The sequence below is a fragment of the Rattus norvegicus genome, chromosome 10 (genome assembly GCF_036323735.1).
Source record: "Rattus norvegicus strain BN/NHsdMcwi chromosome 10, GRCr8, whole genome shotgun sequence".
In the NCBI taxonomy this organism is placed as follows: domain Eukaryota; kingdom Metazoa; phylum Chordata; class Mammalia; order Rodentia; family Muridae; genus Rattus; species Rattus norvegicus.
This window is the reverse complement of record NC_086028.1, coordinates 44,103,460-44,121,303: the sequence shown is the minus strand read 5'-3', so window position 1 is coordinate 44,121,303 and position 17,844 is coordinate 44,103,460. Positions and strand designations below refer to the sequence as shown.

Here is a 17,844-nt window from a genome sequence, read left to right as displayed (position 1 = left end):
TTCAAGGTGTGAGGAAGGGGAAATTTCCCCTGAGAGTAGAAGGGAATGAGCAGCACAGTTCACAACAGTCTAAAATCATCTCACAAGCTGGCTGTGAACAAAGGTCCTTTCGATGTGTGAGCTCTTCACCGTAAGACTTCCCCTGTCAGATGCAGAGGCCCACTCTGAGATGTCATGTTAGAGAAACGATATCTTTATTTACTTGAGCCAGCACACATCTAGATGTGCTAAGGAAGTATCTAACACAATGTGAGGCCAGGAGGAAGTAAACAGGCCGGGATGGCACCAAATGCAGGAAATACCGATGTACACTGCAACACGCAGAACTTGAAACCATGGAGATTCCCTTCTGCTGAGTTTCATCATGGAACATGATTGATATGACATGAACCATACATACATGAGTATATTATCCGACATACTGTGGACTGTTCCGCTATATCCCTGTATGTGCCATCGGCCTCTCCGGAACTCTTACACCACAAATGTCCCCAGAGACCAACGCCCACTGATAGGCAGTCCCACCTCTCCTGGAGTGCACATTTTGAAAAATGATGAGATTAAACATTTCTCTCCAAAATATTAATATACAGATTCCATACTGATAACTTCCTCAGATCAAGGATCTATTTTTTTTTGAAACCCAACTGGAAATTTTGTTGAAAGGTTTCACACACAAATGGAAGGGGCACTCCATTTTGTTTAATGGAGAATCCCCATTGGCAACACACTCAGGATTTATGAAAGTCTTTCAAGATTTATTCTTCCACACAAAGCATCGTGAGAATGCTGGGTGGTAACAAGGTTCTCTCTCCTGAGAATTTTCCAACAAGACAATCATCTATTTGTCCCAACCACCTTTTACAGTGAACTGATGGCTGTGGGTCTAAGTATTACAAACAGATGGTGCAGATCTCTCTTTTATACACCTCCGAGATGGCAGAAATGCAGGACCACAGCTTTGGACAAAATACATTCCTAACCCATAGTGACCTTCTATACACGGCTCCCAAATATGCTAGACGTTATCTGCACTCAGGCCAACTATGGATGGCGTCTAGGTAGAGTCTGTTGTGAGATTTGGGGAGAGTGGGATAGAAATGAATACATCACACACATTTGTATTCCACTAAGGAGGTTAGCACAGATCTAACAGAAATGGACTGCAAACACAGGCCGGAGTGCAGGGAAGGAAGCACATCTTAGTAGGCACATGGCACTCTGCCTCCTAGACTTCTGGCCTTTGTGGGAATTTGTGCTGCACAATTTGTTACTCAGAAACATTTCCCACATCGTTACCTGTTTTACAGTGTCTCCTCTGTGCTAATTCAAATGTATCCTGAGTGCGTATTTATGTGGCTCTTCCAGATACACAGTGATTTCACGAGTGAAGATAAGTTTCCCATACACATTATGTGTTTCTGACAGATGTTCAGGGAGGCCTGCCCATTGAAAAAGGCATTTCCGTGTAGACTACTCTCAGGGTTCCTCAGAAGTGCCAAGTTCTTAAATGTAGAGACTTGACACCCCTCCAAGGTTCTCTGCTTACATTATACTCACCGATGTGCATATGGCTACTCACCTATGTGACTTCTTTCATGTACAGCAACAGATGGCTTATGGATGAAATATTTCCTACTGTATTTACAGTCACAGGGTCTCTCACTTTTGAGTTTTCAGGTGGACGAGGAGGTTTGTCTCGAGTGTTTTCTGAACATAAACAACATTCATGGAGCTGTCCCCATGTGTCTTCTTTGGTATGACGCAAAGAATGACCTACGGTTGAAGGATTTTCTCCATTCACAGGGTTTCTTATAGGGTATGAACTGTCTAATGACTGCAGATATAGGACATGTGGAGAAAGGCTTTTCTACATACATTACACCCAACTGTGTATTTTTACATTAACCCCAACTGTGTGTTTTTACATCACCCCCAACTGTATAGTTTTATATCACACCCAACTGTTTGTTTGGATGAATGAGTTGTATCTTAGGGTTGAGATACGCTTTACATTTATATGCCCTTAGGGTTTCTCACGCGCTTGTGAGTTCTCTGATGTATCTTTGGCTGAGATATTTTTAGTTTTTAATCATAAAGGTCTGTCACCTGTACGAATTCTCTTGACGTGTGCACCAGCTTGACATCTGCCAGGCTTTCCCACACACACGGTACTGACGGTTTCTCACTACCGAAGCCCTGGCGGGCAGATGACTGGTGGTAGAGAGTTGTTGTGGGGTTTCCCACCCGGATGAGTTCTCTGATGGACACAGGTGTGAACTCGCTTCAAGGCTCATCCACGCACACACTTCACTGATAGTGTTTCTCACCAGAGTGAGTTCTCTGGTGTCTAGTGAGGTGGAATTTCAGACTAAATGACTTTCTACATTGTTTACACTCATAGGGTTTCTCACTGGTATGGACTTTCTTATGTGTGTAGAGGCTCGGACTCTGCTTGTAACTTTTGCCACATACAATACACTCGTAGGGTTTCTCGCTTGTGTGAGTTCTCTTATGTGCATGAAGGTGGGAATTTTGCTTAAAGGATTTTCCACATATGTCACACCCATAGGGCTTCTCGCCCGAGTGAGTTCTCTGGTGCACAGTGAGGTATGACTTGAGAATGAATGACTTCCTACACTCTTTACACTCATAGGGCTTCTCACCCGTGTGGATTCTTATGTGTGTGTAGAGACTCGTCCTCTGCTTGAAGCTTTTCCCACACGTATCACACGCAAAGGGTTTCTCACCTGTGTGAATCCTCTGATGTACGACAAGAAACGACTTCAGTCTGAAGGATTTCCCACATTCTTTACAGTCATATGGCTTCTCACCTGTGTGGGTCCTCTGGTGTGCGTGTAAGTGGGCTCGCTTGTAAAAGGCTTTTCCACACACATGACACACATAGCGTTTCTCCTGCGCGTGAGCTGGCGGGTGCCCCACGAGCTTCGATTGCTGGCAGTCTTCACACTCATAGGGTTTCTCAGCCGGGTGAGCTCCCGAGTGTGAGTAGACATGTGGTGTGGGATTAAAGGCTTTGCCACACGCACTACACTCATGCACTCTCTCGTATCTGTGAGGTGTCGTCAGCTCATGGAGGTTTGACTTACTGATTGGTTTTCCAGAGAAATCATGGGATTTCTCATCCTTGCGAGGGTTCTGCTGAACGCTGAAATTTAATTTTGAGCACACGGTCTTCCCACACACAATCCTTCCATCGCCTATGATTTTCTGCTGAATGCTTTTTGCTGATTTCTGACAGATGTACTTCCCAGCCTCATCACGTGTGTAGAGCTCTTCTCCCACACCCAAGCTCTGATATGTTGGGAGCTTTGATTGTATATTGAGTATTGGCCCACAGTTATTACCTCTATAACATTTTTCTTTGTGCATTTTAAAATGCTGTGTGAGATGGGAATTTTTACAGAATAACTTCCCACACACTTGGCATTCAAAAGCTGGCAGCTGTGCCCGAGTTCCCTCTTTGGCAGGAAGAGCTAACTTCTCTAACTGTTGGCTGTTGTCCCTCAACTTACTGGAGGGATTTCTCATAGGGAATGTTTTCTGTAACCACACTGGCTTCACATGGGAAGCTTCACTGGGCCTACAGTACTGAAAATGCTGTTGTTCAAATTCAGTATTGGGATGTAGACTAAGAGCCTCAGGAAGTCTGGGGAACCCCCTGGTTACATCAGGAAGATCAAGTCCCTCTCTAGCCTGCATCTTACTGGGCTTGCTAGGGAGAAGCATACTTTCCCATACATTAAGGACCCCAGGGCTCATTCCAGAAGATGTGCCGTTCTTTATGGCCAGATCTGAAATGCAGTACGAGCTATTCAAGGCTTTTCCTGCTGGAGCCCTCTTAGCTGATGCGCTGCTCTTGGCAATTACCAGGTTGCATCTGCGTATCTTTTGGCTGTCATGGCTGACCTCATTCCGGCCATTCACATTCTTCACATCTAGAAGGAGGAAATAAAGAAATGGAAGGCTTTCTGGTGAGTACCCACATACATCAAGTATAGTATTCTCGTCTGTTATCGAAGAAAGAATTTCTTGATAAAATGACACAGACACCTCCAGTGTTTCTCAAATACTAATGATCTTGCTCTATATACAGTAATATGGATTCTTAATATTAATCTAATCTGAATTAAATATAACACATATGAAAACTGCAAACATTTGGTTCTATAAGCTAAGGTGTACCCATAATACTGGAGATGTGATATTTCTGCATAGGTGGGACATTAATGGCTGACATTTTCCCATCCATGTGACTCATGAAATCATGCTTCTCCATGTCTTTATTGTGCTTTGGAATGTTACTAAACATTCTGTATTCGAATGATTTCCACAGAGAAAAGTAGACGGCTACTGACTTAGTTCAATCTCTAAGTACACATCCTAAGTACATGGGCTATGAGCCCAGAAACAAGCAATCCGTGGTTCAACTGACCTCCAAGTCTAAGGTCTCCTGGTTGCCACACCAAGCTCCAGGTTCACCCTGTCTTTGAGGTTTGCTAGGTGCTCCTCAGGTTCACAAATTCTATCTTCATATACACGACTTCATTTCCCTACATTCTTATCAGTCCCTCAGTGGGCTGCCTAGAGAACTAAGTTTGCAGCATTAGTTTCAAACTAGTAATATCAAAATTGGGTTCTTCATGAGATAATAAGCCCTCCTGAGAGTTCGTGTCCACCTACACATTGTATATTAGATTTAGAAATCAGCGATCCAAAATTAAATTAAATCAAAAGAAAGTGAAAATCTTAAGACTGCATGTTCTTGGGTTGGGGATTTAGCTCAGTGGTAGAGCTCTTGCCTAGGAAGCGCAAGGCCCTGGGTTCGGTCCCCAGCTCCGAAAAAAAGAAAAAGAAAAAAAAAAAAAAGAGACTGCATGTTCTTTAGACTCTAACTAGTTTTCCCCCCCCCTTCTTTCATTCAGGGAAGACTTTGGGGAAGGGGTGATGATCCCTTTAACACCAACATTTCTTCTTCTCAACACGCCAGAGCTCTTTGGCCTGTTGATTCACCACTGTTTCTTCCAGAGAATCAAACAAACGTGTGAGCGGGGAAATGCACAGAACAAGCTATAAAGACGAGGAAAGGACAAATAGGCACTTCACTCAGGCAGCCCCAACCGTAAGAAAGTGCAATCCTTCCCATGGGGATGGAAGAGACCAACGAACACGCTTAAGAACAACCACAGACGGAACAGAGTTTGTGTAGCCTGAGGTAACATACAGCCAAAATTAGACATGGGAATGAATTGACACGTGAAAGTCTGAACTGCATTTGCTAAGCCTAACATAGTATATGTCAAAACCAGCCAGAGCGGTATGATGGCCGATGGGGTGTCAACTTGACTATATCCTGAATCAACTAACACCCAAGCACCTGCACATATCCTTGAGGGATCAGATCATTAGAGGTGGGAAGGTTTACCCTGAATCTCAGCCAAACTTTCAGTGGCCGAAATCAAAGGCCATGCCCGTGTGCCCTTACTCTCACTGGCGAGTGCATCTGTCCTGTTACGTCACTGGTTTTAGACTCTACTTCTACTATGGAAGATGACAGCTTTCTAGGGTCCTCCAGGATTCCAGGACCAGATTGGTGCTGCTGAGACACTGGTTTCCTGACTGAATAACTACCAGATTCTTGGCCTTTCTGTTGAGATAGGCTTTGTTGGACTATCTGGACCACAACCTATAACCCACTCTAATAAATCCCATAGTGTGTGTGTGTGTGTGTGTGTGTGTGTGTGTGTATGTGTGTATGTCCTGTTCCTTTAGGCAATCCTAATATAAGTGGCATGCATTTACATGAAGGAGCCCTCACTGCAGACTGCATACACTGACTGTTGATGACTGAGCTTAACACAGCCACCATTGGATGAGCTTCCTCAATACGGTATCTTTGTTCAGGGTGCATTCACTGACCTGGGACGCTCTGGTTTGGAGAATTGTCTTCCTTCCACGGCCCAGCTTCTTTTTCCAACTTCAGGATCAACTCAGGTTTGGGATCACACTGATCTATTTAATAGGAAATACTGCATAAGTTTTGGCCAACTGCTAAGTCACGCACACTAAATGACGACGAGGCATTGGGTTAGAGAGATGGCTTGGAGGTTAGGACACTCGTTGCTCTTGCAGAAGACTCAGGTTTAATTCCCAGCACCTAAATGGAGGTTTCCAAGGGTTTCCAAGTTCAGCATGGGACCCAATGCCCTCTTGTGCCTCCAAAGGCACTGTGCTCATGTTCACAGACATGTACATGCAGGCAAAACATCCATATACGTAAAATTAACATATATATAATTATGGGCCTTGGCCAGTAAGAACATTTTATAGGAGCTTTAAGAGTATGCACAGATTTAACTCAAAGAGATCAATCCCGATGGTGTATTACAGTCAACTATGAAACATACAAAATACGACTAGAGAGATGGCTGGGCGGTCAAGAGCGGGTGCTTCTGTTGCAGAGGACCAGAGTGCAGTTCTAAACCCTAACATCAGGCCGCTCAGGAACACTGTAAACTCCAGCTCTAGAGAATCTGCCTTCCTCTTGCACCCTACGTAAGCACTCTGCTTGCACCCACAAACCACACACACACAGATACGCATGATTAAACATGATTTAAAAAAAACCCTACAAGACAAAGACAGAACTCTAGGACAATATGAGAGCCAGCACGTGGGACGCTCTAATAATTGTAGCACGGAAGTTTGAGGGAAAGCCTGTGGAGAGAGATCTCTTCTCTTTCGGTTTCTCAAGATAAGGTTTCTCTGTGTAGCCCTGGCTGTCCTTGAATGCAGAGATCCACCTGCCTCTGCCTTTGGAGTGGTGGAACTAAAGGTGTGAGCGCCTCCACACCTGGCTGAGAGATTATATCTTTAAAGAGTAAAATTTTGCAAATTAAAAAAAAAAAACTGGGAAGAAGGCAGATGAGTCAGCTCAGCATGTGAAGGCATTTGCCTCCAAGACTGAGGGCCTGAGAAATCCCCAGGAACCACACGAACCAACTCCTGCAAGAAGCGTGTGGCAAAACGATGGCCTTTTGCCACACACGTCTGATAAGATGCGATGAGGTAAGAGTAATAGAACAGAAGCACATACACCCCGCAGCACACATATAAACACAATAAAGTGCCACAGGCAAAACAGTACGTCACGCAGACGCACAGTAAACATCTCCAAATGTAGAAAGTACGTAGGCCAAGAACTAATGGGATGACGTATAGGAAGCACCAAGGAGTATCTCTAAGCACCGATCCCACAGCCAGAACAACGTTTAAAAAGAGAAATGCAAGCTTTCAAATGTGAACAAGTGAGAACTTCCATTGCTTCAGGTGACTTGATAAGCAATGGTTACGGCCCACATTAGATGTTCCACAGAACACCGTCATGGGAACACATGAGAGGCTAAAAACTCAAGTGCAGAGCAGACGCACGCAAAGGAATTTGAAGGTTAATTCCTGTCTATATCGGAAATCACAAAATGGCCAAGATTTATCGAAAAGGAATAGAGGCTACAGAGACAAAGAGCAACGACTAAACCCCAGAATAGCATTTCCCAAGAATGTGATCTGTGACTCAAAAGATACAGGCTGGCTGAACGGTTAACAGAAACGAGACCTAATGAGGCACTATTTAAGCAAAAGTCATTGTGCCAGTGAAGATACACCTAGATGGCTAGTGAAGGGACAGAAAATGACGGCTCACACACACAGACCTCACACTGAACAGCTAACCATACTTAAGTCAGACAAAGAAACTTTAAAACCAGTATTAAAAAGAACTCACAAGGGTCATTATAATAATATATGCATATTACATAGTCACATATTTAGTATATACTTTTATATTGCACACACACACACACACACACACACACACACACACATGCTGGAGGACACTATTACACAATGCAAACTCATGAGAAGTAAATTAACAGTGCAGCTAAACTTTACTTAGAGACCAAAGGTGCTTAAAAGACATTACAGAATCATTCTGCCCAATAGCCAAGGAACACTTGTTGCCCTCGTCAACAAAGCACTCTCCAGAACAGATCAAATATTAGGAAACAAAAGAAACCTCCATGTACGACAAAACAAAACAACAAACCAAAACATCCCCTGGGTGAACAAGACCACAAGGACGAAACTAGAAACCAACAGTAAGGGCTGGCTGGACATGGTGGCTCACTATAATCTGCACACTGGCGAGCGTGTGGCCAAAGGATGGTGAGCCTTTTGCCACACACGTCTGATAAGATGCGATGAGGTAAGAGTAATAGAACAGAAGCAGTAAGTTTAAAAAACAAACAAATAAACAAACAAACAAACCTCACCAAGCACAAAAGGCTGTAACAGGAAAAGGCTGTGTGTGTGTGTGCGTGCGTGTGTGTGTGTGTGTGTGTGTGTGTGTGTGTGTTCTGTTTTAATTATTTAGAGACAGAGTCTCTATGCAGCTTTGGCTGGCCTGGACTCATCATGTAGACCAGGCTGGCCTCCAACTCACAGAAATCTACCTGCCTATGCCTATCAAAGGTGTGTATAACCATGCCGTGTATATAGGAAGGGTTTTTTAAAAGACAAACACAAAACTTTAGCTTCCATTGTTCAGTGTGACCGTGTGATGCTCTCTCTGTCCTCTGCTGCTTCTCGCCGAGTGAGCAGCTCAGGCTACCCCACTGCAGTGAGGCAGAGGAAAGGAAAGCTGCTCACTGAGCCTAATGCTCTAAGACTCAGTAGGCAGAAGATCTTCGTCAAATGCAGAACTATGATGAACTGTTAAAAACACAAACGGGGACTGGATGTGGTGGCACACACCTTTAATCCCAGCCCTTGGGAGGAAGAGGCAGTTGGATTTCTGTGAGTTCAAGTCAACACAGTAAGTTCCAGGACAGCCCAGGGATATGGAGAGATCCCACCTCAATAGACAAACAAACACCAAATCGGGCTCCGGAGAAATGGCTCAGGAATCGAGAATATCTGCTTCTGTTTGCAGAGGACCTAGGTTCAATTGTCAGCAACATGATCGCTAACAATTGTCTGTAATTCCAGTTCCAGAGGATCCAATGTCCTCTTTCTGATCTCCTTGGACACTACATGCACATGGTGCACACACATATATGGAAGCAAAATAGCCATACATATAAAAATAAAAATAAAATAAATCTTAGGAAACTGTAAACCAACGTGAGACTGAGCTCAGTGTTGGGTGCTTACTCACGAGACCCAGTACGGTCACTAGCACAGAGAAACTATCCTTAGAAGTGGCTCCTGTATTTACCAAAATGAAACAAGCTTCTAATAGCATGACTGAGACTCTCACTCACTCAAGGACATCAGGCTGCTGTAGGTCTCCAGCATCACGTCCCTGTAGAGCTTCCTCTGAGCTTCATCCAGGTCCTGCCACTCGTCCCAGGTGAAGTCCACAGACACATCCTCAAATGACACCAAGCCCTGTAATGAGAAGACTTTCCTCAACCCAAGCCCTCAGCCTCGGGTCCGAGACAGAAATACAGGAGGCCGCTCTTCTTTGCAAGCATCATTTACATACGATGGACGTAAAAGTTTTCTTATCATGGAAGGAAAATCATCTGCAGAATGCCTTATAGACATAGTAAGTTAGTAATGATGAGATACAAAAGGCAGAGGACAACTGCAAGCAATGGATAATGTTTGGGTTCCCACGTAAATGCACCTGACTCCAACACCAAGGGGTCAGTGCTGTTCAGTCAATAAGCACCTACAATGCCCACCCAAAATTTAGAAGAACTGCTGGGTCCAACAGAAATAAGTATTAGTGGCATCCTAAGGCAATACATTAACAAGCAGAAGGAAGTAAAAGATGGTTAGCTCGACAGCTTGGCATTTTGAAAGTCTCCCCATGAAAGGAGAAAGAAGAGGCTCCTAAGGCGAAGTGAGGGGAGGAATCGCTCCGCGGTTTCCAGACTGGGAAATACACTACTGCTCTAAGAATACAGAACGGAAGCCATGCAATGTGTTAAAGTTCCACAGATCCCACCTCCGGAAGACTGAGGCCTGGGGGCCGAGAGTTAGAGGCCAGCCAGTGATATGCAGGCAGACAGAAGAGGTTCAAATAAGGAACTGGGAACTCATTCCAGAAGGAAAAGAAAAGACCAGAAAATAAAAAGAAGAGGGCTTTCATTAACTTCTTTGGTCTTTTGTTAAAATGTCAGTTTGGTTCCAAGCTGTGTACATAGGCACCTGTATAGGAACTGATGCTTTAACTCTGTGACGTGAGAGAAGGGGGTGCTTGTGAGAGAAGGGGGTGCCTGCGGGAAGGAAGCAACAGATCCTTTTCTCCTGTGGTTTTGCTAACCTGTAAACAACTGTTTTCCCATCACAATTTGCTCCCTAATTTCTTTTGGAACGCAGACCCAGGACAGAATGTATACTTCCATTCCCTCCCTCACTTCCCCTGAGTCACCGCTGGTTGACACTGCCTGAGGAGATATGTGATTGTGCCACCGCTGATTGCCTTTCTGAGCTGGTGCCTAGTGGCTGCTTTAGACAAAAGGCAGCATTTGAGAGCTGTGAATGGGAAAGCGGAAGAGGGCTGCTTATTCTCTGAGCATGATACGTAAGAAAAGCTTTAATTCATTATTGCCAAAGACCAAGCTTCCTGGGAAACAGAATGAGAAGTTCCCCTCAAAGAAGAGACACGAGCTTGGAGAATGATGGCCCAGGAGCTATCCAGGTACAGAATCAGAGCCTCATTTAGGGAAGTGTCTAATGTTCAGGGTTAAGGCCATTCACCCAACCTGCCCAAGACCCCAAGACTGAAAGAAGACCTCAAGGTTTGCCCTTTCAGCTTATTACCACTGTTATACTATGTACAGTCCAGGGTAGGCTGAAACTTGTAAGTGCCAGATATCTGAAGTGAGAGCAGTCATAGTGGATATTTAATGAATTCTTGCCATTATTTTGAGACACAAAGTAGTAAGCACAATGTGCTAAAAAGACAGTACCTTGGACGTGCTGTCATACATGTGGAAGAGGATTCTAGATTACAGTGGCCGCGGTACCTAAGGAGACATCTGCAGAAGTGGCGTGCCACCTCTGACTACCTTCTGCAGCTGCCACTTGGTTTTCTGTTTTTTCCTCACTGAGCAGCAAACTCCAAGAAGGCTGCTCCGTGAAGCTATTGTGGCCACAGATGGGATAGACGCCTTGCTTATGTAACCTCCCCAAAGCTGGAGCTGTTGCTTTACCAAAACAAAACCTACACGGCGGCTTCTGATACCCATGAAGCAGAAGACTGCATCAGCCAAAGGCTTGGACCTAAGGCTGGCCCAGGGGGCGCTGCCACAGATATCGACACATGCGCACTGAACTGAGTTTCTGGCTTCCACTGGCTGGATACAAATAAGAAGGAACTGTTCTGCTTCTCATTTTCGCTGAGGGGAGACCTTTCTAAAAGGAAGTCGAGTCAATAAACACACAACTATAATACGAGTCGAGAAACTGAATTCAGATGTATCAAAATTAGGTCCCAAGACAAAGAAACAGCTCTGTCACTTTTAAAAATGTTTACTTCCTAATTATATACCTTAGAAAAATCATTAAAAAAAATTAGCACCCAAAATATTTACTTGATACGTGTGACCATACACAAGACCATTCCTGGGAAGAGATTGACCACAGTTGTATCCTCAGCCATAAGCACGCTTGTTATAAAACAGAAATAATCTACATAACTACAGTCTTCATTTCTATAACTGGTTGTATATGGTGGTGTGTGGGTGGCGTATGTATGTATGTATATATGTATGTATGTATGTACGTACGTGTTAGTTCTCGTACTAACTGTATTTCCCCAGCCTTCAGCAAATGTCTCGGCAGACCTTGTTTCTTTACGAGGAGAGCTGGCGCTCACATTCATAACTTGAACTACCTGGAGTATTGTAGTCCTGCCTGACAGGGTTGGCTTGGCTACCATAGGGCATCCTTATACTAAGAGATGCCCTCAGGGACCTCCTGTACTCTAGATGAGCTCCTCCTCCTCTTATGGTTTGAATATGGAATGTTCCCTACAGGCTCACTCTTTTGAGCATGCGATCCAAAGTGTGTGGCGCTCCTTTGAAGGCTGTGGAAGATTTGGATGGCAGGGTCTGGCTGGTGGGAGTAGACGAGAAAGGGGGTGTCTTCGAAGGTTATACCTGCCCTGGCTCCCACTTTTCTCTCAGGTTCCAGGTCTGCCACGGTGTGAACAGTGGCTTCTCTTCACACTCTCACCTCCACTGACGGAACCACTCTAACCTGCCATCACTGCCATGACGGCCATGAAGGACTGACATCTCTGAAACAACGAGCCAAAATAAATCTTTCCTCCCCTACGTGGTTTCTTTCTGGGATTTGGTCACAGCAAGACAAAGGTCATTACAGCTTCTCCCTTACCCCCACTGAAGACTAGTCCATTCTCCTCTTGGTAATCTCGATGACTCTCAGTCAATTCAGCACGGTAGCTCCTTTCCATCTACTGTCTTGGAGTCACAAGGAGCAAAGGGCTCAGGGTAGAATCAGTCCCTCCAGCTGAGCAGACTCATGGTTGTGGCTCCTCCTTAGTACAAGTCGGCTAGGTCAGTGGAGCATGTGGATGGTCATGGGGAAGGAAAACGAACAACAGCCCTAGCAGCTGGGCGTGGTGTGCACGCATGTATGCCCAGCATCTGGGAAGCAGAGGCAGGCAGTTTGTGAGTTCAAGACCAGCATGGTTTACAGTGCAAGGTCCAGGCCAACCAAAGTTACATAGTGAGGCTATGCCTTTAAAAAGGCCATACTGCTAAATACTTGACCTATAAAGTCCTCTGATGAGGTTAATAGGAGATATAAATACCTTTATCTCTTTCTACCATCCAGAGAGCATGACAACACTCCCGTTCTCAAGAATGTTTAGTCTCGATTTTTGAGTCCAGTGTTCCTTCTAAGCTACGGGCTATGAACCTGAACCACGGTGTAGGTCGGGTCAGTAGAGGCAAGAGTGCATGGTACTCTTCTCGCCTCTGCCTGCTGATTCCTGCACTCTGGCTTCTGTCTATGGGAAACATTAGGCAATCTGTTGAACTTGTAGAGAATCCTGTCCTGACCATGTAGGGACTGTAATTTAGTTGGTTCTGTTTCCTGTGTTTAAAATTACGTCCGGACACTTTCGAGCAAGGAATAGATTTTGCATGATCTACAAACTCAAGGGAAGCAGTGATGTGGAATTCATAAGGAAGGCATGCACACTGTCCACATCTGTGCTTCTGTTTTCACTCATGCTCTGGGGACCTTTCTCATGACTCTTACGCAAATGGCGTCCCACTGCCTTTTGTTCTCTCATCTCAAGGCCTCCACCACACCTTCCTGTTAGCAGCGTGGTTCATCAGCACTCGGCATCACCACCGAGGAAACAGACCCTTCCCGTCTGGCACAGATGGACCCTTCCAATGTGAGTAAGGAAGTATCCACTTGTCTTTATGCAACCACGCTTCCCCATCCGTGGTATCAGTCGCTGCCACTGACACGAGAATGAATGACAGGCAAAGCTGGCAGGATGGCAGCTCATAATGTCAGACCTCAGTGAGCAGAAGAGAGGAGTCCAGGAAAAAAAAAAGAATCCCTCCTTTCAGTGTAATCATCAAGGACACAAGGTAGGTTGGTATTCATACCACATCCAGGGAAACACTGGAGGATGTGATTTCTGTTCTGACAAGGGGAGCTTGACTTTGCATATCAATGTAGGAGTCGAACTTAGGATCTGAAAGCTGAGAGAAGGGTCCACGCTACAGAGAAATGGTTACCAAGCTCCAAGCAAATGTGCCAGGCCTCAGAAGTGCTCTGAGGTGAAATGAGTGGGGGAACTGAGCAGAGCAAAAGCATAAGCTACGATAAGGAGACAAAGAACTCAGAAAAGTGCTGAGGAAAGCAGCAGTAACATCAGGGCAGAAACCAGGAGGAAGACTTCCCGGGTGAAGGTGGCTGGCAGAACTTTGCAACATGGCGGAAGACTTAAGGAAGGCAGCTGGAGGAAAAATGTTTTCATTCAACTGTGATGAGATTTTGAGAATCTGAATCAAGAGCCCAGTGAAGTAGGAAAAAAATGTAAACGGTAAAGACAAATTACTACTAAGACATGTTTAGACATTGTTATGATCTGCATATACACACAAGCAGAGAAAAATGCAGGGGGAGAAATGAAGGACGGGCAGGACACTGTCTTCATATATTCCGGGTCTCATCCGACCTAGGCGGGATCTCCCAGAAACTGTCTGGAACTATGCAACTTTAGCCAGCAAAGAAAACGCTGCTGTACCACTGAGTTCCAGCACTAGTGAAATGACACTGTGGAATGCTGTGTTTATCTCCAGGCTGGGGATGAAGCTCCAGCCATGTCATGCACGTCCATGAAGCCTAGTTAGGTGGCACAGGGCATGAGAAGTTGGCACCTTCTCTTGTAATCAACCCAAACCCCACATACCTTTGTGCTACCGTGTCAGGAGAAACAGAGACCAATCTGCAAGTGACTAAATCATTCTCCGAAATGTGGCTCTGTCAACATATCCAATGCATCCTCTGCATGAATCTATCCTACATTAACTTTATTCTTCCCTTCCGAAAGTCCTAAGATACAATGTAAACCAAGACATAACCGTGCAACTTACCTCAGACATATCCATTGTCTTAACGCCTTTAGACATGAGAGGACCATCAAACCATAACTGGAAGAGAAGGCCAACAGAGATTAACTCACTAGATGCCCCTTGCTTTTGGATTCCAGTGTGCAGTGATGGTTGTGGAGGGAGAAAGCTACAAGACAACAAAAATGTCTCCTTGTGTGGAAACAGTGTGCTACCCTTGAAAAGTGCCACAACATTGCTGAAGGAGCACCAAGCATTTTATTAAATGGTAGAGATTCATCAGTTATGCATGGGGTAGTGGAAATATTTGCTGCTTGATAACAAATTATGCAATGTTTTAAGGATGCACTTTAACGAACATTACTGAGTCACAGAAATTAAACTGTGGAAAAATACTCAAGCAACATTACTTAGCTTCCTGTCAGTGCAGTGCAGTTCAATACAAACACAGGACACGGTACTTGCTACACAGCTATGACTATTAGGACACTGAGTAACACTCAGAAAATCAGTTTGACATATTTACATTTTACAGAAAAATGTCTCGTCCAATCAAGACGGTTTTACATGGGCAAAACTGAACACCGAGTGTGCATTTACTGCAGTACTTTAGGAGAGATGCTTCAGAACGGCTGGTCTCCCAGCTGTCAGGCCTTTCTGTAGCTCCCTCCCATGAATCCCCTTGCTCTAGTCAGGGTAGCTACAATATACGTGACCTGGACAGTTTTTCAAATGAGTTTTCCTAGGGGATCTGACTGAGATGACAACTTTCAATCAGCTTCCTACGGTTTGCTTCTACACCGTTTTTTTTTAAAGAGTATTCAGGTTTTTCTGAACACTCGAGGTAAAACTACCATAGGCTCCAGGAAGCTACGGTTCTCGGTGTGGATCCAAAGGAGCTGAAACCACAGTAAGGCAGCTGTGCTCCTCCATGAGCTACTGCTGTGTCATAGCTTTTCCCCCCAGACACAACAGGTCTCCACTGCCACCGAGGTGTAGAGATGCTCTTGGTGATGAAGCAAGAACGCAGCGATGGCTATGTCTGCGTTAACTGTGGTCTAGCTAACACTCCAAAGTAAGTCAGAAGCCCCTCACCTGGTATGGTTCCAGTTACTGCTACCACACTTCCTCGCCACCCCCAACCCCTTCAACTGATCAAAGGATTGACTTCTCTAATGCCTTCCTTTTCGGTGAAGTCCTCACAATAAAACATTACAGTGACAGTGTGCAAAGTCCTTTTCAACTGCAGCGTGGGGACACACACTTGATCACCTGGTGTATGGAGAGGTAAGCTGAGGAGCCGCAGGAGACGGATGCAGGAATCAGGGCCCACAAGGGGTCCTTGGGCCAGGACCAGGCTGAGCTCAGACTCGCACAGGTTCCCAGCCTAGCATCATCTGCACACAGCCGAGGGGATGAGGGCCGACCCCAGCCTGCTCCTGCCGGTTCCCCAGAGGCTGCACTCACCTCGGTGCCGGACGTCAGCCTCCCGTTGCCTTTCACCGAAAAAGAGCAAAAGACCAAATAGCCAGGGTCTGACCCCGGTGGAAACCGGAAACAACCTGGATTGAGGAGCCCGAGACAAATCGGGAAAGAACAGCCCACCGCAGAGCGTGAGCCTGATTGGGCAGACCCAGATTCTCCTCCATGATTGGTTAGAATCTTTTGATTGACAGTAAAGGCGACCAATCGTTGGTAGAACAAAGCTGACTGGCGGGTTCTAATTACCACTTTATTCTGTAACTTCGACTTTATTTCATTCTGTGACATCACCAAGTAGGTTTCTTTATCTGGCTATTACATTTAGCATGAGGTCCTTCAGTTTAATCTGTGGTGTCCAAAGTGACAAGGTTTTCTATTTTCGATATGTATTTCATTGTGAATATTCACGTTTCCCCCCTACATCTATGGATGAATAATTTCCATACCTTGAATCCTATGGATAGTCCTGCAATAACTATTGTATGCAGAAATCAATAGCACATTGACCTGAAATCCTTTATTTATATGTTCAGAATAGGAAGTGTTGGTTGTTACAATGTTCAGAATAGGAAGTGTTGGTTGTTACAGTAGTTGCATTTTAATCTTTTTGAGGAACCGTCACATTTTCCACAACGGACATCTACCCATCCACGCTTCCTTTGTAAACATGTTGCTCATTTACACACTCTCAACAGCACTCGTCAACTTTTCGGACTGTTCTGATAAGCTCACTCGTACAAGTGGCATCTTATTGGGGTTTGGATTTGCATTTTCTTGGGATTTGCTGATGTTAAAGGTTTAGCATTTGCATACACCCTTCCCCCCACCAATTTGGCCAGTTTATGTTTTATACCATAAAGGTATATATTATATGAAACAATGCAGTGGGCATTACCATTCTGAGGAAAAGGTTTATATGGTCTTATGTCTATGGTATAAAACAAACAAACAAACAAACAAACAAACCTACCTCAACAATTTGCCTTTTAAGAGTAAAAGAATAGGAATTCAAGGCCCATACCTAAACATAGTAAAAGCAATGCACAGCAAACCAATAGCCAACATCAAACTAAATGGAGAGGAACTTCAAGCAATCCCACTAAAATCAGGGACCAGACAAGGCTGCCCACTCTCTCCCTACTTATTCAATATAGTTCTCGAAGTCCTAGCCAGAGCAATTGGATTACAAAAGGAGGCCAAAGGGATATGAATTGGAAAGGAAGAAGTCAAAATATCACTACTTGCAGATGATATGGTAGTGTACTTAAGTGACCCCAAAAGTTCCACCAGAGAACTAGTTAACTTGATAAACAACTTCATCAAAGTGGCTGCATATAAAATTAACTCAAAGAAATCAGTAGCTTTCCTCTACTCAAAGGATAAACAGGCTGAGGAAGAAACTAGGAAAACTACTACCTTTCAGCTCCGGATCCAAAATCTGCCCAGAGAGAGCTGGTCTTTCAGGAGTGCTCTCACTCCTAAGACCACAGGCTCACAGGCTCACAGGCTCACAGGCTCACAGGCTCACAGACCAACAGGAGGGACAAGCTCCAGTCAGAGACAGCAAGACCAAGTAACATCAGAGATAACCAGATGGTGAGAGGCAAGCTTGAGAACCTATGCAACAGAAACCAAGACTATCTGGCATCATCAGAACCCAGTTCTTCCACCACAGCAAGTTCTGCATACCTTAACTCACTGGAAACCAAGA

At 44.8% G+C, this 17,844-nt stretch overlaps 1 protein-coding gene across 1 annotated transcript; it reads right to left on the bottom strand.

The window, feature by feature from the left end:
- Positions 1-172: 172 nt before the first annotated feature.
- On the bottom strand, positions 173-16,421 carry Zfpl (Zinc finger protein like). The gene is made up of 5 exons (XM_006246531.4): positions 16,119-16,421; positions 14,676-14,732; positions 9,342-9,468; positions 5,941-6,033; positions 173-3,959 (listed from the first exon to the last, which is right to left on the bottom strand). Exons 1-5 carry the CDS (start codon positions 16,419-16,421, stop codon positions 2,311-2,313), a joined length of 2,229 nt encoding a protein of 742 aa, XP_006246593.3. The 3' UTR covers positions 173-2,310.
- Positions 16,422-17,844: the final 1,423 nt, after the last annotated feature.

Coding starts and splice junctions, on each gene's coding strand:
- Zfpl (XM_006246531.4), bottom strand. CDS start 16,421: ATGTCACAGAATGAAATAAAGTCGAAGTTACAGAATAAAGTGGTAATT. Junction 14,733..16,118: donor GGCTGACGTCCGGCACCGAG/GTGAGTGCAGCC, acceptor CTTCTCTTCCAG/TTATGGTTTGATGGTCCTCT. Junction 9,469..14,675: donor AGACAATGGATATGTCTGAG/GTAAGTTGCACG, acceptor TTCTCATTACAG/GGCTTGGTGTCATTTGAGGA.